This window comes from Solanum lycopersicum, chromosome 11 (genome assembly GCF_036512215.1).
Source record: "Solanum lycopersicum chromosome 11, SLM_r2.1".
In the NCBI taxonomy this organism is placed as follows: Eukaryota; Viridiplantae; Streptophyta; class Magnoliopsida; order Solanales; family Solanaceae; genus Solanum; species Solanum lycopersicum.
In genome coordinates, this window is record NC_090810.1 from 60,361,070 (window position 1) to 60,386,908 (window position 25,839).

Sequence of the window (25,839 nt, forward strand, 5' to 3'; positions counted from 1 at the left end):
AATAAAAAAAGATTTTAATTTAAAAATAAGATCGTTCCTTACTATTTTTAAGTAATATTTCAAATTTAAGAACATCGTAATTGAAGTTATAAAAGGTTGATTTTTTTTATTTAGTTCGTAGGAAGGTTTAATATGAATGTAATTACTTCATAAATCAATTAAATTATTCATATCCATTTTAAGTAATTCATTATTACATTAGTAAGAATTACATCTCATGTTTTATGCAGTAACACTATTAGTGGTAATTTATTAATTAATTAATACATATTTTTAGTGGCAATTAATATTTTTTCAAAATTTTCGTAAACCCTAATAGCGACATTTCATTAAATAATAATTAACTAATATCAATAAAGGCTCTAACATTCTTTATTTAATATTATTATGTATATATATTGCCGTTATTATGTAAATAGAGAAGTACAACTACAACTCTATTTACTGATACAAATGAGCTCAATAACTACTACTTTAATTACGTATTTATATTAATGAATTCGTCAAAATATTTGTAATTAAAAGGAGCTATGGAAAATTTAGAACTTACCAATTTGAATTTTGGCTCTACTTATTAAGCAAGTACTTATTCATCTTTTTTACTCATATATTTAAATATTTCGAATTTGAATTATGAAAATTAAATGACATTTAATAAAAAAAATAAAAATCATGGATACAGAACATCAATACTTTAGCTTTGTTTTTATCATTTTCCGAAAAGTACATCAAAAACAGTCTGGCCTCACGCCATTTTGACTTGTACTATACAACCTGACAGGACAATCGCAAAATAAAAGATGTAATCACTAGTATATAACATATCCAACGTAATCCCACAAGTGATATTTCAGAAAGATAGGATGTACACGAACTAAAATTATATATAGTGAGGGAGTTTTTAGAGTTGCATCCTTGTCTCAGTTGGTGAAAGTTTATTTCCAATAAAAATATATATTATTGTAAATAAAAAATACATCTGATCTGATAGTAAATTAAAGTAAGAAGAAATGAAAATAAGGGGGACAGTGTTTTTTATTCTTTTTTCTTCTATGGCTGTCCCCATCCCCCACCCACTCAAAATTATTTTATTCAGATAAAAGACTCTTCTTGGTGTATGAAAAGTCATACTCATGGAAAGAGGAGGAAAAAGGATAATTTTTTATTTATGTATTTTATGCCTTGCAACTTTGATATTAACTAGTAAATTTTTGAATTTATATAAAGTTGAATAATTAGACATATAAATTGTACGTGACATAAATTAGATGAGGGTATAAGAGCCCTACATGAGGTGCATGTATTGTTATATACTTTACGTTATAACACAAACAGTTGAGGATTGCACAACAACTTGTGATCATCGTATGCGAGAAGCTCGTAAATGGCCGAAATAAAATAACAACATATCAAGTATAACCCGACAAGTAAGATGTGTATATAGACCTTATCTCTACCTTGTGGGGTAGAGGGTTGTTTTCGATAGACCCTCAACTCAAGTAAACGTAGAAAAAACAATACCTTAGAGAAAAGAAAAATGGAACAGATCTCAACTCTTCACAATTCTAAAATGTATTGATTATATGGTAGGCCCCACTACAATGAGCTGTTGAAAAATGCACTCAATTATTCTATTCAAGTCAATACTTTTTGAGAAGAGAAAAGAGGACAGTTTTGATTAGCTGAAAAATAGTTGTACTAATTTCAAGCAATCACTAATCATTCTTGTTTGCAAATTACTCTCAACATTCAACGGGTAAAGTAAAGTACTATCTTTGTAGTTGAAGATAGATAGAAAAATTTATCTTCTCAAAATCATTTTGTGTTTCCTTGCAGATTTGAGAAATGGAGATTGGGTTAGCAGTTGGTGGTGCATTTCTCTCCTCAGCTTTGAATGTTCTCTTTGATAGGCTTGCTCCTAACGGTGATCTGCTCAACATGTTTCGGAAGCATACAGATGATGTTGAGCTCTTTGAGAAGCTGGGGGACATTTTGCTTGGTCTTCAAATTGTGCTAAGTGATGCAGAGAATAAGAAAGCATCGAATCAATTTGTGAGCCAGTGGTTACATAAGCTTCAGACTGCTGTGGACGCTGCTGAAAACTTGATAGAACAAGTCAATTATGAAGCTTTGAGGCTTAAAGTGGAAACAAGCAACCAGCAAGTAAGTGACCTCAACCTGTGCTTGAGTGATGATTTCTTTCTTAACATAAAGAAGAAGTTGGAAGACACTATTAAAAAACTGGAGGTGTTGGAAAAGCAAATTGGTCGCCTTGGCTTAAAGGAGCATTTTATTTCGACCAAACAAGAAACTAGAACACCTTCAACTTCTTTGGTTGATGATTCTGGTATCTTTGGAAGGAAGAATGAAATAGAGAATTTGGTTGGCCGTTTGTTGTCTATGGATACAAAGCGAAAAAATCTGGCTGTAGTTCCTATTGTGGGAATGGGCGGCATGGGTAAGACAACACTTGCTAAAGCCGTTTACAATGATGAGAGAGTGCAGAAACATTTTGGTTTGACAGCTTGGTTTTGTGTTTCTGAGGCATATAATGCTTTCAGAATAACAAAAGGTTTACTTCAAGAAATTGGATCAACTGACTTGAAGGCTGATGACAATCTTAATCAGCTACAAGTCAAATTGAAGGCTGATGACAATCTTAATCAGCTACAAGTCAAATTGAAGGAAAAGCTGAATGGAAAAAGGTTTCTTGTTGTCCTTGATGACGTGTGGAATGATAATTATCCTGAGTGGGATGACTTGAGAAATCTTTTTTTACAAGGGGATATAGGAAGTAAGATCATTGTAACGACACGTAAAGAGAGTGTTGCCTTGATGATGGGTAGTGGGGCAATCTACATGGGAATTCTGTCTAGTGAAGACTCTTGGGCTCTATTCAAACGACATTCATTAGAGCACAAGGATCCCAAGGAACATCCAGAATTTGAAGAGGTTGGAAAACAAATTGCAGACAAGTGCAAAGGGTTGCCTTTAGCTCTAAAAGCACTTGCTGGTATGTTACGCAGCAAATCAGAGGTGGATGAGTGGAGAAACATTTTAAGAAGTGAAATATGGGAGCTTCCAAGTTGTTCGAATGGTATATTACCAGCGCTAATGTTGAGCTACAATGATCTTCCTGCACATTTAAAGCAATGTTTTGCTTATTGTGCAATATATCCCAAAGATTATCAATTTCGCAAAGACCAAGTTATTCACCTGTGGATTGCTAATGGTCTTGTACATCAGTTTCATTCGGGTAACCAATACTTTATCGAGTTGAGATCAAGATCATTGTTCGAAATGGCCTCAAAGCCTTCTAAAAGAGACGTAGAGGAATTCTTAATGCATGACCTTGTCAATGATTTGTCCCAAATTGCATCTTCAAATCATTGTATAAGGTTGGAAGATAACAAAGGATCGCATATGTTGGAACAATGTCGGCACATGTCCTATTCAATAGGACAAGATGGTGAGTTTGAGAAATTGAAATCACTCTTTAAATCAGAGCAGCTGAGGACATTACTTCCAATCGATATCCAGTTCCATTACTCAAAAAAACTAAGCAGGAGGGTGTTGCATAACATACTGCCTACACTAAGATCCTTGAGGGCACTATCATTGTCTCATTACCAGATTAAGGTGTTGCCAAATGACTTGTTTATCAAATTAAAGCTCCTCAGATTTTTGGACCTTTCTGAGACATCGATTACAAAGTTGCCGGATTCCATTTTTGTGTTGTATAACTTAGAGACACTTCTCCTGTCATCTTGTGAATATCTTGAGGAGCTACCGCTGCAGATGGAGAAGTTGATTAACTTGCGTCATCTTGACATAAGCAACACTCGGCGCTTGAAGATGCCACTACATCTGAGCAGGTTGAAAAGCCTCCAAGTGTTGGTGGGAGCCAAGTTTCTTGTAGGTGGTTGGAGAATGGAATATTTGGGTGAAGCACAAAACTTATATGGATCTCTATCAATTCTAGAGTTGGAAAATGTGGTTGATAGAAGGGAAGCTGTGAAGGCAAAGATGAGGGAGAAGAATCATGTTGAGCAATTATCATTGGAGTGGAGTGAAAGCATTAGTGCTGACAATTCACAAACAGAAAGAGACATACTTGACGAGCTACGCCCACATAAAAACATTAAAGCAGTTGAAATCACTGGATATAGAGGGACAAACTTTCCAAACTGGGTAGCTGATCCTTTGTTTGTTAAGCTGGTGCATTTGTATCTTAGAAACTGCAAGGACTGTTACTCCTTGCCAGCACTAGGACAACTCCCTTGTTTGAAATTCCTTTCCATTAGAGGGATGCATGGGATAAGAGTGGTGACAGAAGAGTTCTATGGCAGATTGTCCTCCGAAAAGCCTTTTAACTCTCTTGTGGAGCTTAGATTTAAAGATATGCCTGAATGGAAGCAATGGCACACACTAGGAATTGGAGAGTTCCCTACACTTGAGAAACTTTCCATTAAAAATTGCCCTGAGCTCAGTTTGGAGATACCCATCCAATTTTCAAGTTTAAAAAGGTTATATATATGTGATTGTAAGTCTGTTACCTCCTTTCCTTTTAGCATACTGCCAACTACCTTGAAGAGAATAAAGATATCTGGTTGCCCAAAATTGAAATTGGAGGCGCCAGTTGGTGAGATGTTTGTGGAGTATTTGAGTGTGATTGATTGTGGTTGTGTAGATGATATATCACCTGAGTTTCTCCCAACAGCACGTCAATTGAGTATTATGAATTGCCACAACGTTACTAGGTTTTTGATTCCTACTGCCACTGAAAGTCTCCATATTCGGAATTGTGAAAAACTCTCGATGGCATGTGGAGGAGCGGCCCAGCTGACGTCACTGAATATTTGGGGATGTAAGAAGCTCAAGTGTCTTCCAGAACGTATGCAGGAACTCAAGGAACTGCGTCTGTCTGATTGTCCAGAAATAGAAGGAGAATTGCCCTTCAATTTACAAGAACTCTATATCAGTAATTGCAAGAAACTGGTGAATGGCCGAAAGGAGTGGCATTTACAGAGACTCACAGAGTTATGGATCCATCATGATGGGAGTGACGAACATATTGAACATTGGGAGTTGCCTTCCTCTATTCAGAGACTATTCATATTCAATCTGAAAACATTAAGCAGCCAACATCTCAAAAGCCTCACCTCTCTTCAGTTTCTACGTATTGTTGGTAATTTATCTCAGTTTCAGTCACAAGGCCAACTTTCCTCCTTTTCTCACCTCACTTCGCTTCAAACTCTACAAATCTGGAAATTTCTTAATCTCCAATCACTTGCTGAATCAGCACTGCCCTCCTCCCTCTCTCACCTGATCATCTCCAATTGCCCTAATCTCCAATCCCTTCCATTAAAAGGGATGCCCTCTTCCCTCTCTACACTATCAATTTCCAAATGTCCATTGCTCACACCACTACTAGAATTTGACAAGGGGGAATACTGGACAGAAATTGCTCATATCCCCACCATACAGATCGATGAGGAATGCATGTAATGATTAAAACAAATGGCTCCCCAACTGATGTAAGCTATTCTTTTCCCTCATAAGCTTTTTATTTCACTTTGCTTTTTTGTTACTTCTTTTCATTTTTAATCATGCCGTGCTAGCTCATCATCAAACACATAGCATTATATTTAACCTCCATAGAGAATCTAAATTTTTGAAAGGATAATTCAATCACAAGTTTTAGGAAATAACTGCAACTTCCATTGTCAGATGTTATATGATTCTATGTTTCTCATGGCTTATTGGTTTATGCTCTTACCGTGTTTGAATTCACGTCTCAATTGCCACCATGTTTAATCAAAAGTTTTTAGTTCTTGTAATCATCAACCATCCTATGTCACTAGCAATTTTGATAGATAAAGAGGTAGACAAAAAAAGCTAAACATCTTTTTTCTTTCGTATAGCGACCAGACGACTACATTTTGATAGGTAAGGGCTATAGATATACATTTGCAGGGTGTTAATCCAACGAGTTAGAAAATCCCTGTCTTTAGATATCTTCTCTTGCATATACTTTTGCAATTTTAAGCTACAGTTTGAACTCATGTGTTGTTGCTAACTTAAACATGTTTTGTGCTTAATCAGATGTGGATTTTGAAGAGCGAGTACGACAAGTCTGGTACATTAATTGTCCGTAGGAAGTGTTTCTAAGGTGCTGCTGCTATTTTTACATCTGTTCCCGAGTTTTGTTTTTTTTTTAAATCTTTCCACTAAAGCTATTATGTCGTCCACAGTGAATTTTCAGGTCTGTTGTTATAGGCAAGTCTTTGAGATGCGACTATCAAAGAAGGGCGATTACAATCAGTGTACCGCTGAAACTATTTCATGTTTCCAGTGCAAGCCTCTTTTGTAAGTTGACAAACTCGATTAGTTAATATGTTTGGGACTCAACTAGTGGTTAGAGTACTCATTTTGTAAGACTTGTGTACAGAAAATCAAATTAGAATTATAACTCGTGATGGTTGAATAAACTCTAAGAAGTACTGATATATTTTTTAGTGGATATGTTGTTTGCTCATTCGGTGTTTGATATCCACATTGGAGTCCAACTAAATTCGAATTTGCACAATCGAAGGAGCGGTGCTCCTGGCATGATTTTTTTCCCATTCTACGACTAGTGCTCCTAAATTCTAATTAAGCATAGAAAAATCTCAACTATCTCACCCCAACTCATATCAGGATAGAGTCTTTCCCTGAAGGAGGATTTCCCTTCAATTTACAAAAACTTGTGATCAGTAATTGCGAGAAACTGGTGAATGGCCGAAAGGAGTGGCGTTTACACAGACTCACAGAGTTAGTGATCCATCATGATGGGAGTGACAAAGAGTTTGAACATTGGGAGTTGCCTTCCTCTATTTATATACAATCTGAAAACATTAAGCAGCCAAAATCTCAAAAGCCTCACCTCTCTTCAACATACAGAATCTAAATTGCTTTTGAAAAGATGTTTCGTTTTCAACATGTATGTGCTACCTCATAGTAACACAGATATCAACTAACTCTGTCTATCGAGGCTTGAATCTAAACATTTTATGCAGCAACAACAAAGATAAAATATATCGACGTACCTGTAAATGGAGAGTATAGGGCTAATACAAGTAATTTATTTTCTACTATCTTACTATTTTATAAGTAAAAGTTTGGTTTAAAAAATGTGTTTTTATGGGTAATATTGTCTTACACTTTTAACTACCTTTTTTAATGGTAGGCAAACCCATGTGATCCTCTAACTGGTAACTCCTTTACACAGTATCATTATTCATTTCAGTTTGCCATAAGAGTAACATTTACACTCAATGTGATGTTTGAATGCATTTCTTGGCTATGTTGTCATTTTTCACTTATTTAAATGTTATGAATTACTGGCATTTGTTATTAATGATGGTAATTTCTCCATCCGTTCACTTTTACTTGTCACGTTTGAATTTGATACGCCCATGATTGGTACCTGTTGTAGTGTATTGATAGTTTAGATACATTGTTTGTTTTGATTGTCGCTTAAATTTCATTGTATCATATTTCATTTAAATTTATTGTTAGGTAACGACGAAAGGCCTCATTTTGTGTAATGAACGATGTGGTGTGATCTGTTGATACGTGACACAGTGTGTGATGCTGGAGAACAATACAATCTATCCAAACATTACACTAATCATTAAAACATCACAGTACGATTCGATACAACACATTACTTGATTATATTATCCTTTGCTTCCCTCATTGTTTCAATTACTAATTCAACCACTAGAACATCAATCAAGCTCAGAAGTTCAACCAAATTCCAAGAGACACTGAAACAAATAGTCTTATTTCACGACTTGATCTAAAACATCGCGACTGACCCCAACTTGTTTGGGACTGAGGCGTACTTATTGTTATATCTAAACATCACGACTGACCCCAACTTGTTTGGGACTGAGGCATAGTTATTGTTGTATCTAAAATTCGTCAACTACTGTACGATCGAAGTAGCAACCAGTAGGTCCTCCATCAGGCAAAAGAGCTAGCATGACAGATCCTTCAGCTCCTTCTTCGACAGGCATTGTTCCTGTATGCCAATTTATATCTGTGTTAACGTATCCAGGATGGACACAATTGATACACATTTTCGGGTACTTTCTAGCAAGAATTCGAGTGTAAGCATTGAGTGAGACTTTTGATATGCTATATGCTGGTAGCATCATCTGCCAACCGTTCACCTCGAGAGCATCTTGTTTCAGATCATGCAAAAAATTCTGCAGAATCTTGTCGAGTTTATCTTCTGTCAGGTTTTCAACATCTCCTAGCTCCTTTCTCCTCTCCTCGTTTGGTACTCGCTGTATTACAACGATTCAAAATCAATAAGAAATCCTTCTAATATGTCAAAAGTTACCCGGTACTTGTACGTTAGTGGGAGATAGCAGGTATCCAGGTGCAAACAAGTTGGTCCGAACATCATGATTACCAAAAAAGTATTTGTAGGATTGAGTTTTCGGACTGAAAACATGACTTGAGAATTATAAAGATCTTGTCCTTTTGGAAGTTACAATACAATCCCTTAAAATACAACAAGCTACCATTAAGAGAAAATCTAGCTTATTTTCTTTCTTCTTGTTCATGTAACGACGGTGTCCAAACAACCTGCTACCTTAAATCATCGCGTTTACTTGGTAACTCTGCTCCCCAATACTTAAGCAAATAGAAATACTTCTAACTATAATCCCTATATTTTGAAAAAACTAGCAGTGTGACTATATCGTCTAACAGAAGATCGAAGGTGCTTAAGAGAGTGGATAGTAAAGATCAGTACAGAGGAAATGGAGTTCTGTTTAATTACCTTTAACTCACTTCTAAGGGAGGAAACATTAACAATTCTTGCTGAAGGAGAATTTTGCAGCAATGGAAGAAGAGCTTCAGTAACGTTCTTAACGCCATAGTAATTAGTGGCCAAGCATAATTTGGCACTCTCATAAGTTGTCTTCATCGCAACTTGAATGACGTTAACAGCTTTCCCTGCTAACTGTTTACAACAAAAAGCATATAGGTAAATCCCGTTTACATCAATAAGAAATTTACTCTGACTCCCCTTTAGTGAAAATCATAGCTCTTGCCACTGTCCTCAGGTAGGTTTGTTGTATCTTATCCTTAAGAGTTACGACATAAAACTGTCCCTCGCTCTAAGACTAGTCCAGAGCAAGATCAGAGACCACACGGGGCAATTATCGCTTCCCTCAAAGATTCTGGACCAAACTTTTCTTTAGCTAGCCAAGGTTCAACCGAAAACAACTTCTCAACGTCACAAAGGTAGGAAAATATTCTGCATACATCTTACCCTCTCCAGACCTCATTTACGGAATTACAATGTGTATGTTGTTGTTATTGTATTGAATTACCATGTGAAATCGGTAATAAAACAAGATGTAAATTATCTTACCCAGTCTTCAGGATCTACATTCAAGGCCCTAAGGACATCTTCATCAACAACAACTCCAGAAGCTCCAGCATTATTTACCTGCATAAACTAATCATCAACTTCCCTATATTTACTTCAAAAAAAATCGCACGAGAAACTGATCCGTTCATGCTCTTACCAGAATATCAAGCCTTCCATGTTGTGTTTGTATGAACTTCGCTAAGGACTCGATGCTTTTAGCATCTTGAACATCAAGCTGATGAAACACAACGTTCGAAAGTCCTTGTTCATTCAGCAAGGATGTTGCTTCCATTCCTCTCTTTTCATTTCTGGCTGTTAAGATAACCGTTACACCTGATTTCGCGAGCTGTTTGACAGTCTCGAAGCCAATTCCCTTGTTTGCTCCTGTAACAACTGCATACCTACAAACATCTCCCATCACTTAAGTCCAAAGTTTCTAACTTTTTTCCTGCAGAGATAAGAAATAATAACAGTTTCTCAAACGAACTAACGCGATAGGGAGAAAGAGATAGGTATAGACTAGTAGTTCAAGAGTTGAAATAACAACCTTGTGAACCATCAATCATAAAATCAACACAGACAAAACGACGAATTCTTTTCATCTACCTAAGCCTTAATTGACCGGATTACCGGTATAATGTTGATTAGTTAAAGTCTCTTCAACTACCTAAGACAGAAAAATTGCATTGTGTATACAATGCCAAATTTTAAATTCTGTTTACTTAGTACATAGCATTGTTGAATCCCCTGCTCTTTCATGTTTTTACAACAACACACTCAGTGTAGTTTCAAAAAGTACGGTATAGGGAAGGTGGAATGTAATCAGACGTTAACCAGACCTCATAGATAGAGAGGTTATTTCTGACAGATCCTCGACTCAAAGTAAAATTAGTCCAAAGCAGTTTCGAGAAAAAAGTAATGAAAGTACAAGAAACCACAGACAGTAACATAATAGAAACTACGATAAAACAATAAGATATATAAAGAAACAACAGATAGTAACAGTAATCAAATGACATTATCATCTTAGTATAATCAAAGGCGAGACCTCAACTAATTCGAACAGATACGTGTTACCTCTCACTAATTAAAAATATAATTAACTCAATCTATCAAGGCTAGGACAAACTAAAAAAATCACTATATCAAAAGACCAAAATATCAAGATCTGAACAGATTTGACTTACCAGCAAGTGGAGAGACAAAACAACTCTGCAAATGGGAGTGTAGGGCTAGTGCTAGTGCTATACAAATACTTAAATAAATTAATAAATATAAGTACAAATATCAAAAAGTTGTGGGCCTTTCACATTTGTCTTTTTCATAATTTATTATTCGTTCAACAAAAATTCGCATTACGTAAGACACATTTAATAATATTATTTATTTTGAAATCATGAAAATATCTTTATAGAAAGATTTTATTGTATCTTACACTTCAATGGAACTCCTCCACATGACGCTTATTACACACTAATGTACTGACTATTCAATTTCGACTAACTCAAAATCACCTCTAAAAATCGTTCTAAATTTTAGATATGAAATCTTCACGATATTTCGAATATTGTGATATATGAGGATGAAGAAGGACAAAGAAAGACGAGAAAAATTGAGTCGACCATTTTTTCCTAATTTATATAAGTTTGGGTTTAATAGATAGTAAACGTAGTGTATGGACTGATATTATATGTAATTGTCCTTTTTTTATTTTTAGGGTAAGTTACGAAAATCCTACTAATTTAAGAGTTCATTGCTTAGATTCGTGTTAGTTTTCAATATTACGAGTTTTATCATATTTTGAATCATGGAAACATGTATCTAGTGAAACCTAATACATGCATCTCAGATACGTAAGGATTGAAATTAAGTGTAATTTATTCTAGATCTATTGTATCAAAGTGGATCCACCTGTATCAAACTCTCTCGCTCGGTTCTCTCTTCTCTTGCTCAGTTCTCTCTACGTATATTGATCAGATACATGTATATAGTGGGATTTGCATGTATCTGGAGATCTCTCTCACCTCCCTCCTATCTTGCTTGCATATCTACCTAATTTAGTGTATCTAATAGCAATAATATGTGTGTGTGTGTGTATATATATATATATAATTTTTTCTTTTTTCTTTTATCTTACACCTCAATGGGACTTAACATGAGCCAGCCCAATTTATCTCTTAACAAAGAAAATGGGCTTTTCTTGAATGAAAGTAGCCCAACCTATTTTATATGATTTGGCCCATGTAAAAATTTGGTCCATTACAGACCTAGCAATAACTTACAAATAGCATAATAAAAAGTATTATAATAATAATAGTAATATAAATAATTATTATTAAATTATATTGTGCACATGCATATTAATTTTACTTTTTTTTTAAAAAAAAAAGGGAATTACAAACTCGTGATATAAAATCAAATAGAAGAAGTAATATTATCTTTCTTTCGTAAGGGCAAAATTCACAAATAACTATTTTTCGATCTTTGTAACAGAAAAATAATAACGACTAAAATTTCAAATTATTATCATTGAGTTTGATCTATAAAATTTAAATTTTCATAATTGTAATTATATTTTAGAAGATGAGAAATGTTATTTGTACCTATCATAAATCATTTGATTATTATATTTCAAATTTTTCAAAATATGCTATATAAAATGGAATAGAAGAAAATTAATATTATGTTATAAATATTATACAATTCACACTAATCAAATACATGTGATTAACGTTTTGATTTGATTTGCTTTCGTGTCAATAATTTAATTAATTAAAAAAGTATTGTTTTATATGTCAAGACTCGAGATTATTTATTTCATTTTAAAATAATACTCTTGTTTTATGTCTATTAAGAAAAATATATAAATACATAAAGTATTTAATTTACTATGTTATTCTTATTTATTAGATATTTTTTTAGAATTGAGCTCTATAAAAAGAAGTAATTGTTCTTTTGATATACTTTTTAAATTACTTTACTTGTCATATTCTATTTTACATGCCTCGTGAGAAAAATATTAAATAAACCATGTCTCGATTTAGAGGAGATGGAGATTTGACTATCTCTCGATTTAGAGTAAAGACAACAAGTAATTAAATGGATTGGTGAGAGTACAAAGGGAGTAGTTGAAAATAATTAATAAATTTCATCTTTAATTTTAATTATTTTGAGATAAGAGGAATGCTTAAAAAATAAAAAAATTTAATGAAATGATTGTGCCTTTACTTTATTGTAAGTATTTTAAGAGCATTTACACAACTTTTTATTTTCTAATTCCCATTATTTAATAATGGTGAAGATAACAAAGTTAAATACATGTGATTAGCGTTTGAATTTGATTTTTTCGCTAAGGTTTTAGGTTTAGAATTTAAATATTAAAAAAATACTTTACGATTTATATGAAATTTTTCAGCATAAATTTAAATTAAATTATATTTAGTATTGAATATTGAATAAAAATCTCTCTTAAAAATAAAAATATTAAGTATTATATCATTATTTTTTGATTTGTTTATATGTTGATGAACAATTAAAATATTTCTAAAAAGCTAACATTTTTTTAAGGAATAATTAAGTTGAAAACATGCATACATATAGCAATCAAAATAGTTTGTTTAGTCAAATTTTTCGGATAATCAAAAATATTTATTATTATATTATCTGTTCAATTTAAAAATAAAAAATAGTATCATTTTATATTTATATATTTTACTCTTATTATTTAGTATCGATCATTTCCAATTCATTTACTAACAAGTGATATAACTTATAATGATTTAGAATGATAATAAGTATTTAAGTTAGATTGTTTTTATGTATGTTCTCACGTGACTATTACAAATATACCTAATTCATTTATTTGTTGGTTTCAATAAGTCGTAAACCCTCGAGTTAATCTAATAAAGACATGTGTGCATAATTAAAGGAAATGACATATGCATCAGGTTAAGCTAATTATATGTAATAGACACTTAAACACACAAAAAAAAAATTAATATCTTTGATGAAAATATTTTATCGTAGGTTAATTAAGTTTAAATGTTCCATTAAAACAAGTTAGAGAAAAAGCTTTAAGGATTGCTCATGCATTAAGCCTAATTATGATTAGACATAATTAGTGCACATTCATCATTGTTGTATTAATTATTATCACATGTGATTAATGCATATGTCTAATTGATAAACTACAATTAATTATTACAATAATTATAGACGTGTCAATTAATTGTGTTTTTTATGATTTTTTTCCAAATCGTGTTAAATTTTTTTGGTTGGAATTCTTAGTCATTATTGCTAAGAATTTACATCAACACATTTAATAATTTTTGTGTATGATTTTTATTTATATTTTCTCTATCTCAAAATACTTTTCGTATTTTTTAAAATTTTCTTTTAAAGTGAATTAAAGAAAAAATTGAAAATTTTCAAATTTAAGTGGTGATTTACTTATGAACAACATTATCATATTGAATAAAACATAAATACTTTGTCACTCTTACATCATATCGATATAAATATATTTTATCTTATTAATATTAATTTAATTATACTACATTTATAATACAAAATATAGATTAAAATCTCGAATTGAATAAAATAATTCATGGTTGTTGGGGAGTCAATTAATTGATAAGACAATCATATCTCTGATTATATCTACTCAACAAGGACTATGGTAGTTGAATGAAATTCTTTACATTAATCAGAGATATCATATATACGATTAAAATAAATTTTTTAAAGAAAAATATTGAGAATTTTTCTTTAAAAACTTTATACGTGATATGAATTTAAATAAACTAAAATTTCAAGATAAATATCAACGATAACGTAAAATGTAAATTTTTCACTTTCTAATGTGTGAAAATGACAAAGTATTTTCATTAGCATATGCTTTCAAGATTCACATTTCTTATCTTCTTCACTTGTCAATTTGTGTCATCAATCACATTAAAATTTGTTTCCTACTCTTTTATCTTTTTCTCAAGTAGCATATGCTTTGAAGAAAAATAATAAAAATAGTTATTTAGGGACGTAGGTAGAGTAGAATGTACGAATTGGATAAAATTAAAAAATAATAATTCGAATTTGATATTAATTTCATACACATATATAGAATTGATACTCTCTAACTCCGAGCTAATTGAATTTTTACGTAATTCATTATTAATTCATAACTAAATAAAATTAACAAGAAGGTGAAATTTTGTTCAAACGCTATTTTTTCTTTTTTTTTTTAGTGTAATAAATTTACATTTTTAGAAATGATAAAAAGTTAACAAATATGTGGACACTTCTTTATCATAATGTTCCCATCAATAAGCAAATCTAGCTATTAGATTTTCTGTACGTACAAAATAGACATTTTTTTCCTAATAAAATAAACATAAAAAGTATTATAATTATGTATTTAATTTATCAAAATACTATTTGAATGTAACGTTATAGTGTTTGACATATATCATGTGTGCTATTAAATTAAGAAAATGCATATATTAAATATAAAAGTTTTTTTCAAAAAAATTAAAATATAAGATACGTAAATTTATTTTTGTTTTTGTATAATTATATGGGTGTTAAAATTGTTCTTCTAGAGTTCTTTAAAATTTTATGATTCTCTCAGATTGAATTCCTTTGTTTTTTTTAAAAAAAATATATATAAAAATTTAATACTTTATATCATGTTTTCACTTAAGTTTTGATAAGATAAATATAATTTCTTTATTCTTAATTAAAATTTTAAGTTAAAATTTAAGAGATTAAAAAATAAAAAACGATGAAAAACATTTTCTTTTGATTTTATATTAAATCGACTCAAATTAATCAAAATTGTAACAAGAATATTGAATATCAAATAGTTATTGACAATATATTCGGAAGATTTGCATTTTTTTTTAGTAAAAAAATTATTGATCAATCATTTGATTGGTAAAATTTTTCTTTTTTACTCTAATCTTTTTTCCATTGGTTTATGCTTTGAAGGTAAAAAAATTAATGAAAATAATTAGTCAAAGGCGTAGGTAAAACTTACGTCCTAATAATAGTCTAAATTTTTAGTCCAAACTTTTATTATTATATAATATATATTTTTTAAAAAATTTCAATTTATACGAAGATATTCGAAACATAAAAATTAAAATCGTGCATGGGATAAATAATTTAATTAGAAATTATTATCGATTAATAATATCAATTATGATTCATTTTAATATCTTGCTTCTGTTATTTATATGTAAATAAATTTAAAATAACTTAAAATATATTTAAATTAAAAATAAATCTTCATTTATTCTAATTTTCTAACTTAAAAATCATTTAGATTTAATTTCTTATTTTTTTTACTTAAAGTAATTTTTATTTATTTTTTAGATTAATCCAACAGACTCCAAATTTTCTAAAGTCATTTGAGTAGATGTGGAAAATTGAGTCTGTTCTATTAATTATTATTAAAGGACAAAAGCATGTGGAAAATTGAGTCTGCTCTATTAATTATTACTATTATTAAAGGACAAAAGATTGACTGATAGTCTCTCCGTCTATTTTTATCTGAACGGTTATATTTTTTAAAAGTTAATTTGATTAATTTTTAAAATTAAATTAAATTATATTAATTTAATATTCTAAAAAATTAAATATTCAAAATGTATATAAAAAATATTATACATTATAAATTTTGTACATTAATATGAGAAAAAAATATAATATAAAATATTTATAATTTAACTTTAAAAATAAAAAGTATAACAATTAATAATAGACGGGGAGACAATAATATATAATATTCCCAATTACATCATAATTAAAGTGGTTGAAGCTTTATACTTGGTCCCATTTGTTTTACTGGTGATTTTTCTCATTGAGATTATATATATATATATATATATATATATATATATATATATATATATATATATATATATATATATATATATATATATATATATATATAAATAAATCGAAAGTCATTTTACATATTTCCTGCGTAGTTGATACAACTCGTCAAGAATGTATTGTATTATATTATATTTTATTACTTATAACATAATAATAAGAAAAGGCTATAGTATAATCCTATCAAATCAATTATTATATAAATTGAAACATATTTTACATATTTTATTTTATTATAATACACGTGATTATATTAAATCAATCGTTATATAAAGTGAATGTCGTTTTACATATCAATTACTAAAATATAAAAAAAAAACAATTAAATAGAATGACATTTAAAGTAGTAATATAATAATATTAGTGGTTGGAATTAAGAAAAAAAAGTCACTTTTCAATACTTTCACAACAAGTAATATTTAAATTCAACCACGTGAATTATGTAAACATGGAATTTTTTTGGCATTTTAGTACAAAATAATAATAATAATAATAAATTTTAATTATCAAAACCCACTAGTCAAAATTAAATTTTTGCCAATTTTAAATGGATACTTTTTCTAGGAAATAAATGACCCCACTCCCTCATAAACGTGTGGTAGGTAGTAATTAGTATCACGTTAATTAATAAAATTATATACAATAAAATATTTATATTTATCTGAATAATAAAAATTTCATATAAGAAAGACGAATGTTGAAAAGTTAAGTTGAAAAATATTATTTAATTATTTTGTTTATCATAATATAAATATTTTTAGTATAGTTCAAAATGGAAAGATTAGAAAGCAAGACTTTTTTTAGTTAATTTTAAAGTTCTAAAGATTTAGTAGCTATAATTTTAATAAATTTTGAAATGCTAAAAATTTGAAAAACAATAATAAATTAAAGCAACGACGAATAAATTATGACATAATGAAGATTATTCTTTCGCCGCATTAGGTACATGAATTTTGAACATTCAACCATGAGGTTTCTAGAATCCTATGTACGATCATCATCATCGTTCGATATTAGTTGTTTATTTTTATTTTCGTATTTTTTGAAAAAGAATAAATTTTAAAAAAAATATCAATGAACTCTTTTGGTTCATTTTTATTTATCACAATGAAATTTGATATATTTATTAAGAAAATAATAATCAACATAACTATTTTATCACATTATTTCTGTCGATGAATTTTAGTTTTAGGTTCAAAAATAATTTGAAAAAAAGAATAATTAATGCCAAAGTAAGTAAAATATAAAAATAAATTATTGTCTTTTTTATAAATATATTAAAAGTAACAACTAAAGAAAAATAAAAAATAGTAAACAATTAAAAAGTAATAAGAGAAAAGAATTTAAGAGAATACTCCCTTAGTCTACTTTTAGTTGTCATGATTTCTTTTTTTAAAAATCAAACTATAAAAATTTTAACTAAAATTTTACGATATATTTTTTCATTCTATTTATATACAAAAAAATTGTAATTTATTATGATTTTCGTATAATTTATTAATATCTAAATCCTTTGTTTAAAATATCAAATTAAAGTAATTTAGTTTAACTTATATTAACTTTTAAAATTACAACACGATATAAAAATAAATACAGATAATATTTTTTAATAATATGAACAATTAATATAGGACGGAGGAAATATAAGTGCAAAGTGCAAACTGGCCAAACTTCCTATTGTTGTTAATTTTAAATGCAAATCTTTTTGAGAATATAAAAACATGAATCTAAAAAAATAATGGAGGCCCCTAATAAAGGTATATTTCTTTTCTTATATAAACAAGCCAACTAGTGCCTAGAATTTACATCACAATAAAAAAAAAACTATTTCTCTAGAGAAAAAAGCACATACAAAAAAAAAAGTAGTAGCCATGAATGTGAAAATTGAGAGTTCAAAAATCATCAAGCCATTGTATGAAGGAATTCCACCTTCAACTACAATTCATATTCCATTCAATGTCTTTGACAATGTAACATTTGATACTCTAATGGCTTTGATTTATGCTTATAGACCACCCACCCCTCCCACATCCACTATCGAAACGGGACTTCGAAAGACGTTATCGATTTATCGAGAGTGGGCGGGGCGAATAGGTGAAGATGAACATGGTAATCGAGGAGTTTTTCTCAATGATGAGGGTGTTCGATTCATCGAGGCGTCTGTAGACGCCTCGTTGGACGAAGTATTGCCCTTAAAGCCTTCTCCCTCTATGCTCTCCTTACATCCTAGTTTAAAAGATGTAGTGGAGTTAATCCAAGTCCAAGTCACACGTTTCACGTGTGGCTCTGTGGTGGTCGGTTTCACCGGCCACCACATGATAGCTGACGGCCACGCTGCAAGCAACTTTTTTGTCGCGTGGGGGCAAGCATGTCGAGGGATGGAAATTACACCCATCCCGATGAACGATCGTGCTATTTTCCGCCCTCGAAATCCACCCCTAGTCGAGTACAACCATGCTGGGGCCGAATTCGTGTCCAAATTAGTAAACAAAGAGTTAGTCAAAATCAACAACGATCAAGATAAAGAGAAAAATATCATAGTCCACAAAGTCCATTTCACCTTGGAGTTCCTAGGGAAACTCAAGGCACATGCCTCTTTTATGAATGGAAAGGCCAAAACTTATAGCACGTTCGAAAGTCTTATAGCCCATTTGTGGAGGGTTATTACAAAATCGCGTGACTTAAACGCGTCACAGAACACCCAGATTCGAATATCGGTCGATGGAAGGAGAAGAATAACACCTAGGATTCCGGATGAATTTTTTGGTAACATAGTGTTATGGGCATTTCCAACATCAAAAGTGAAGGACTTACTAGATGAGCCACTTCACTATGCAACAAAGATTATACATGAGGCAATTACTAAAGTTGATGACAAATATTTCAAGTCATTTATTGATTTTGCAAATGATGAGAAAGTGATGAGTAGACAAGATTTAATACCAAGTGCAAACATGAAAAATGATTCACTTAGTCCAAATTTGGAAGTTGATAGTTGGTTGAGGTTTCCATTTTATGACTTGGATTTTGGTACTGGTTGCCCATTTTTGTTTATGCCTTCTTATTATCCAATAGAAGGGATGATGTTTCTTGTGCCATCATTTATTGGAGATGGAAGCATTGATGCTTTTATTCCTTTATATGAACACAATTTAACAAATTTCAAGAAAATTTGTTACTCTCTAGATTTGAAAGCAAAGTGAGAAGAGCTACTAATGGGGTAGGTGAGGGGTGTTTTTGGTGTATTTTGTTGTTTTTAGCACCTGGTGATTTTATTGATTGTCACGTTGATGAGATACGTGTTTTGGGAAAAAAGTTTGAGTTGACATTTTTTTGTAATTTTATTTATATATATTAGTGATTGAGGAATATTGTTTTTTTTTTTTTGTTAGTTTGTGTTTGTTTTGATTTTTATGTTCGATGTCTGATATATGTTTGTTGATATCGATTAATTTTTATTTAAGTTCAATATATTATCAATCTTGTAAACTTGTTAAAAACTTTCACTAAAAATATACTTAGGAACTTTTTATGATAAGATAAAAAATATTTTATATTGTCTCACCTAAAAGGACAAAGGTGGTAGGGTATTTCCTTATTTGACATGACTTTCACTTTTGGTTTCATATGGTGAAATAATTGTAATTTTAAGTCATTAATTGCCCCATGCAAATTTTTCTTTGAAAGACTATGGAAAGAGAAATGATTTTTTAAAAAGAATTATGCATATTTTTCTTGGTTAAAATTGTCTCATTTGATGTAATTAATTTTTTTTCCCAATAAATATGTCAATCACTACAAAGAAATTAAATTTCCACAAGAATTTGCTAGAATTAAAGAAGAAGAAAATAGTTCCAAAAAGATTCAATGTATCTACACACATCAATAAATTAGTCTAAGTGAGACTAATTATTTTAATTAATTTGACATAAAATAGAGAACCTATATGTGATTCTTTGTATGATAAAGGCAGAAGACTAAAATGAACTACTTATGAAATTTAATAGAAATTACAAAAAATCAGTTCATAAATTCATAATTTTAGAAATAGAAAAACAACCAAGCAATATTCATCAATCACTAATATATACTTTTTATATTCCTAATTACTTGTTCATTTTTGAATTAACACAATAATAAAAAAATAATGATTAACATAATGTGTTTATCTTTTTTATCCATATTAATTATGAAGTAGATGAATAAAAAGTTTAAGATTTTCAGAAGTTCTACCTTTTTCAAAGTAATTAATTGAGGATATAATAGATAAAAAAAAATTATCCTTTCTTAATTTGTCAAAAGAAACAAATAAAATAAAAAATTAGACAAGTTATACTATAAATAAAATCACAAAAAAATGCCAATTTAAACTTCTTCTCCAAAACACATAGATCATCAACATGACATTACATAAAATTACTAGGAAAAAATAATAACCAAAAGTTTTAATTACTTTTGGTTATTAAACAACAAAATATACTAAAAACACCCCCACCCCACCCTCACCCTTACCCCCACCTACCCCATATGTAGGTCTTCTCACTTTGCTTTCAAATCTAGAGAGTAACAAATTTTGTTGAAATTTGTTAGATTGTGTTCATATAGAGGAATAAAAGCATCAATGCTTCCATCTCCAATAAATGATGGCACAAGAAACATCATCCCTTCTATTGGATAATAAGAAGGCATAAACACAAATGGGCAACCAGTGCCAAAATCCAAGTCATAAAATGGAAACCTCAACCAACTATCAACTTCCAAGTTTGGACAAAGTGATTCATTGTTCATGTTTGCACTTGGTATTAAATCTTGTCTAGTCATCACTTTTTCATCATTTGCAAAGTCAATAAATGACTTGAAATATTTGTCATCAACTTTACTAATTGCCTCATGTATAATCTTTGTTGCATAGTGAAGTGGCTCATCTAGTAAGTCCTTCACTTTTGATGTTGGAAATGCCCATAACACTATGTTACCAAAAAATTCATCCGGAACCCTAGGTATAATTCTTCTCCTTCCATCGACCGATATTCGAATTCGGGTGTTCTGAAACGCGTTTAAGTCACGCGATTTTGTAATAACCCTCCACAAATGGGCTATTAGACTTTCGAACGTGCTATAAGTTTTGGCATTTTCATTCATAAAAGAAGCATGCGCCTTGAGTTTCCCTAAGTACTCCAAGGTGAAATGGACTTTGTGGACTACGATATTCTTCTCTTTATGTTCATCGTTGTTGACTTTGACTAACTCCTTGTATCCTAATTTGGACACGAATTCGGCCCCAACATGGTTGTACTCGACGAGGGGTGGATCCCGAGGGCGGAAAATAGTTCGGTCATTCACCGGGAGGGGTGTAATTTCCATCCCTCGGCACGCTTGACCCCACGCGACAAAAAAGTTGCTTGCAGCATGGCCGTCAGCTATCATGTGGTGGCCGGTGAAACCGACCACCACAGAGCCACACGTGAAACGTGTGACTTGGACTTGGATTAACTCCACTACATCCTTTAAACTAGGGTGCAAGGAGAGCATAGAGGGCGAAGGCTTTAAGGGCAATACTTCATCCAATGAGGTGTCCACAGACGCCTCGATGAATCGAACACCCTTATCATTAAGAAAAACTCCTCGATTACCATGTTCATCTTCACCTATTCTTCCTGCCCACTCTCGATAAATCGATAACGTCTTTCGAAGTCCTATTTCAATAGTGGATGTGGGAGGGGTGGGTGGTCTATAGGCATATATTAGAGCCATTAGAGCATCAAATGTTACATTGTCAAAGATATTGAAAGGAATATGAGTTGTAGTTGAAGGAGGAGTTCCTTCATATAATGGCTTGATGATTTTTGAACTATCAATTTTCACATTCATGGCTACTAAATTTTTTTAGGTGCTTTCTTCTCTATAGAGGTATTCTTTATGTGATGTGAATATGAATACTAGGCATTATATATGTCTTTGTTTATGGTTTTGATGGAAGTGTTATTATTATAAATATAATGTGAGTACTAACACTTTTGTCTTATTTGTTAGTAGTATTAAAGAAATTCTTCCACATATTTCATGTTATATGTCTTGCCAAAAGTATCCCTATATTATTATCGAAATTTCAAAGACACCCTTTTTAACAAAATTAAGGTTCTATTAGTTCCTGTCCTCAGAACCCATTTATTTTAATTTTGTACACATTGTTGGTTTACGTGACATTGAAACACCTCCCATGTGTCTCAACTATATGAAATCACATAGTGTGTCACATAAGTCAACAGGTGTATAAAATTAAAAAATAAATGAGTTCTCGAAATAATAAGACCTTAATTTAGTTAGGATATGTCTCTGAAATTTCAATCATATTCTAGAGGGATATTTGTGCTTTATTCCTTAATTAAATATTGATCACAGAATTTTAGAAAATAAGAAGATATTTCTCGTATATTATATTGTTTAACATATTATGTATTAAACATAAAATATATGTCAAACTAAATAAATTAAGACATATAAATTATAACAAGGTGATTCTTCACCTTTTTTTTATATATATATAAAGAGAATATTGGAATGAACTTTTTATGGTTCACTTGGAGTGATTAAAAAAATGACTATAGGAGAATGAGAAAGAAAATTATTTCTTGTATTTTATTCAATGAACTTTAATATTGGTTTAATTATTTTATTTGGCTTTAAATTATCTTTAAAATATAAAATTAAATAGTTCGTGATAAATTTTTTTTTAATAAACAATTTTATTATATTATCTCATGCAAATGCTCACAAGATGTCCATGTATTTTACAATCCAATTTGGGTAGGTAGAACCTTAAGAAACTCTATGTGGAAGTGAAATTGAGAATTTTCTAAGATTATGAGCTAGTATATTTTATGTTCGAGAAATATATAAAATATTGATATTTTTAAAAGAATTCATCTATCTATATAAATTTTTGATTTTAGTGTTTTACGATATGGTAAATTGATAATTATAATTTATTTATCTTCGTAATATATACTCGTATAGTAAAGTGTTATGACTTCAATAATTCAAAAAAGGGTCTCAACTGTATCATATTAATTACTAATATATTACACATGTTGAAATATATATATATATATATATATATATATATATATATTAATTCCAAAGAAATACAAACTACTGTGTTAATCAATTTTATTTGAATATATTAATTTCAATTAAATAGAGTAGTCAAATTTTTTAAAATTTTAGTTTATATTATGTAACTATATGCTTCGATATGGTATGCAATATTTTGATATATTGTTTCCAACTACCAAATATCATACCAAACGTGAAAAATATTTAAAATCTATACCATATACCTTGTCGAATTTCATAATTATTAAAAATTTCAATATAATATAATAATTCAATATATATCATATCATATCTATCCTTACTGACAAGTGATAGCTATTTTTCAAAACATCTTTATCTTCTTTTATAGCATTTTGTAAAGGCATAATATATATATCAGATTCTAAACTTGACTTTAAATTTTAACTTTGATCTCCAATTTTCATAATAAACAAACAGACACTTTAACTATCCAACTTTTAAATAAATAAACACATGATTCCTACATAGCAAAATACACGTACGACACTACGTAGGATAAAAATGACATGTAAGATGACATATAGAACATATGTATCTATTTGTTCAATTTTATACAAGTTTAACTGTTTACTTATATATACCTAAAATTAAAAAACATAACTGTAATTTGAAGCCAAGTTAAAAGATATATTTATATATTATGTCTTTTGTAAAACACGTTCTGAACATGGTGGGAGTGGGGAGTCAATGAACAATGCTTTAGGGCCACAATTATGTGGACCAAGAATGGTCATAAATATTTATGGATAATATTTGCTCATAATAAAAACAAATGAGGGGAAAAGTCAATATTAATAACTTCTATATTTAAAAAAATATTTGGTCAGAAAATTTAATCAGAATGATATTTTTTAAATGTTATTTTATTTTTTAGATATTTTTATTCTTTTAATTTTAATATATTTTTACTAAAAATAAAAAAAATAATTAATTAATTTTAAAATAAAAAAATAACTATGGTTTTATTAATTTCCTTATCAAATTCTTTTGATCATTTAATACTTTCTAAATATAAATTAGAAAAATTAAAACACATAAATTATAATGATATATTTTTTCTTATATAAAGTTTTTATGTAAAAAGAGTTGTTGTTAGATTATAGAACATATAAAATATTGATATTTTTATAGGACTCTTCTATCTCCCTATATCCTTGCAAGTGGTAGTTATTCTTAGGAATCGTTATCTTTTATTTATTCATTTATTATTATTATTTTTTAGCATTTGTAACATTTTTTCAAAAGGAAAATTATATATAATAGTAAATTATTAATTTAAATTAAATGTTATAAATATAGTTTGATTTAATTGTATCTTATAGTAAACTGTTGCTATTTTCGCCTCTATCATTGATGGAATCTTGCTCACCACAATCGTTTGTCTCTCTCACTTTTATACAAATACAAATGTATAAAATGTGTTTGTGGTTGTATAAAGCGGAAAAAAAATTGTAGATATGCAGATATTTTTGCTCCCCTCTTCCAAATCTCATTCGCCACTCTCACTCATCTCTCTCACTTTATACAAACACAAATGTACACATTATGTTTGTGTTTGAATAAAGCGACAGAAAATTGCATATATTTTCGTCTTATACACTTATGATTATACAAATATGATCTTCCTCTGCCCAATTTTCTTTTGTCGTTCTCTCTTTCTCACTTTATATAAACATAAATTATATGATTGATTTTTTTGTATATGTATTACTGAAACAGATTATACAATTATTTCTTTTGTATATGTGCATAGTGAAATAGCCTAGCTTCTTTTGTATATATCATAACGAAATAGTTATAGCAAATATAAAGTTTGCTATGAAGCATAAATTTACAAACTATACCTTCAACATACAACTATGATTTTTATGTTTACTATACGTGAAATTTGCTCTTTTTTATCAGATAAAATATGGATCTTGACCAATCATTTCGTAACATGTTCCAGATGTGGCTAGATGGCCGATTTTTGAATTGTTAATTTTATATTTATATAAGTGTACGATAACAAATATGACTATTATACATATGTGAAAGTTTCTCTTTTTTTTTTCCAGATAAAATATGGATCCTTGACCAATCATTTCATAACATGTTCCACACGTGGCTAGATGGCCGATCTTTGAAATGTTAATTTTATGTTTATATAAGAATACGATAACAAATATAATTATTATACATATGTGAAAGTTTCTCTTTTTTTCGGATAAAATATGGATCCTTGACCAATCATTTTGGTAACATGTTCCAAACGTGGCTACATGGCCAATCTTTGAAATGTTAATTTTATATTTGTAAGTATTAAATTTTATTTATTGAAAAAAGAAATCAATATGAATCTATATTTCTATTTAACTTTTGATTTATTCAAAGAA

General features: G+C 29.8%; 4 protein-coding genes across 8 annotated transcripts; 2 read left to right on the forward strand and 2 right to left on the reverse strand.

The window, feature by feature from the left end:
- The first annotated feature begins 1,621 nt into the window (after nucleotides 1-1,621).
- LOC112940308 (putative disease resistance RPP13-like protein 1) lies at nucleotides 1,622-6,538 on the forward strand. Its single transcript, XM_069291498.1, has 4 exons — nucleotides 1,622-1,756; nucleotides 1,837-5,537; nucleotides 6,106-6,172; nucleotides 6,255-6,538. Exon 2 carries the CDS (start codon nucleotides 1,846-1,848, stop codon nucleotides 5,506-5,508), a length of 3,663 nt encoding a protein of 1,220 aa, XP_069147599.1. The 5' UTR covers nucleotides 1,622-1,756; nucleotides 1,837-1,845; the 3' UTR covers nucleotides 5,509-5,537; nucleotides 6,106-6,172; nucleotides 6,255-6,538.
- A 1,115-nt stretch (nucleotides 6,539-7,653) lies between these two features.
- On the reverse strand, nucleotides 7,654-10,773 carry LOC101258035 (short-chain dehydrogenase/reductase 2b). Of its 5 annotated transcripts, none has more exons than XM_010315157.3 (5): nucleotides 10,621-10,773; nucleotides 9,591-9,881; nucleotides 9,434-9,511; nucleotides 8,837-9,019; nucleotides 7,654-8,336 (listed from the first exon to the last, which is right to left on the reverse strand). In XM_010315157.3, the coding sequence occupies exons 2-5, from the start codon at nucleotides 9,849-9,851 to the stop codon at nucleotides 7,959-7,961; spliced, it is 900 nt and encodes a 299-aa protein (XP_010313459.2). In that variant the 5' UTR covers nucleotides 9,852-9,881; nucleotides 10,621-10,773; the 3' UTR covers nucleotides 7,654-7,958. The 5 variants fall into 5 exon arrangements, with proteins under 5 accessions (XP_010313459.2, XP_010313461.2, XP_010313462.2 ...); XM_010315159.4 differs by having other exon boundaries at nucleotides 10,482-10,626; XM_010315160.3 differs by lacking the exon at nucleotides 10,621-10,773 and adding an exon at nucleotides 10,273-10,378 and having other exon boundaries at nucleotides 9,591-9,834.
- A 7,197-nt stretch (nucleotides 10,774-17,970) lies between these two features.
- Nucleotides 17,971-19,696, forward strand: LOC101253556 (agmatine hydroxycinnamoyltransferase 1). Its single transcript, XM_004251149.5, has one exon. The coding sequence runs from the start codon at nucleotides 18,199-18,201 to the stop codon at nucleotides 19,528-19,530; it is 1,332 nt and encodes a 443-aa protein (XP_004251197.2). The 5' UTR covers nucleotides 17,971-18,198; the 3' UTR covers nucleotides 19,531-19,696.
- Nucleotides 19,697-20,669: 973 nt separating this feature from the next.
- On the reverse strand, nucleotides 20,670-22,297 carry LOC101253859 (agmatine hydroxycinnamoyltransferase 1). The gene has a single exon (XM_004251150.5). It carries the CDS (start codon nucleotides 22,196-22,198, stop codon nucleotides 20,867-20,869), a length of 1,332 nt encoding a protein of 443 aa, XP_004251198.2. The 5' UTR covers nucleotides 22,199-22,297; the 3' UTR covers nucleotides 20,670-20,866.
- Between the last annotated feature and the right edge of the window lie 3,542 nt (nucleotides 22,298-25,839).

Coding starts and splice junctions, on each gene's coding strand:
- LOC101253556 (XM_004251149.5), top strand. CDS start 18,199: ATGAATGTGAAAATTGAGAGTTCAAAAATCATCAAGCCATTGTATGAA.
- LOC101253859 (XM_004251150.5), bottom strand. CDS start 22,198: ATGAATGTGAAAATTGATAGTTCAAAAATCATCAAGCCATTATATGAA.
- LOC101258035 (XM_010315157.3), bottom strand. CDS start 9,851: ATGGGAGATGTTTGTAGGTATGCAGTTGTTACAGGAGCAAACAAGGGA. Junction 9,512..9,590: donor ATGGAAGGCTTGATATTCTG/GTAAGAGCATGA, acceptor TAGTTTATGCAG/GTAAATAATGCTGGAGCTTC. Junction 9,020..9,433: donor ATGTAGATCCTGAAGACTGG/GTAAGATAATTT, acceptor TGTTGTAAACAG/TTAGCAGGGAAAGCTGTTAA.
- LOC112940308 (XM_069291498.1), top strand. CDS start 1,846: ATGGAGATTGGGTTAGCAGTTGGTGGTGCATTTCTCTCCTCAGCTTTG.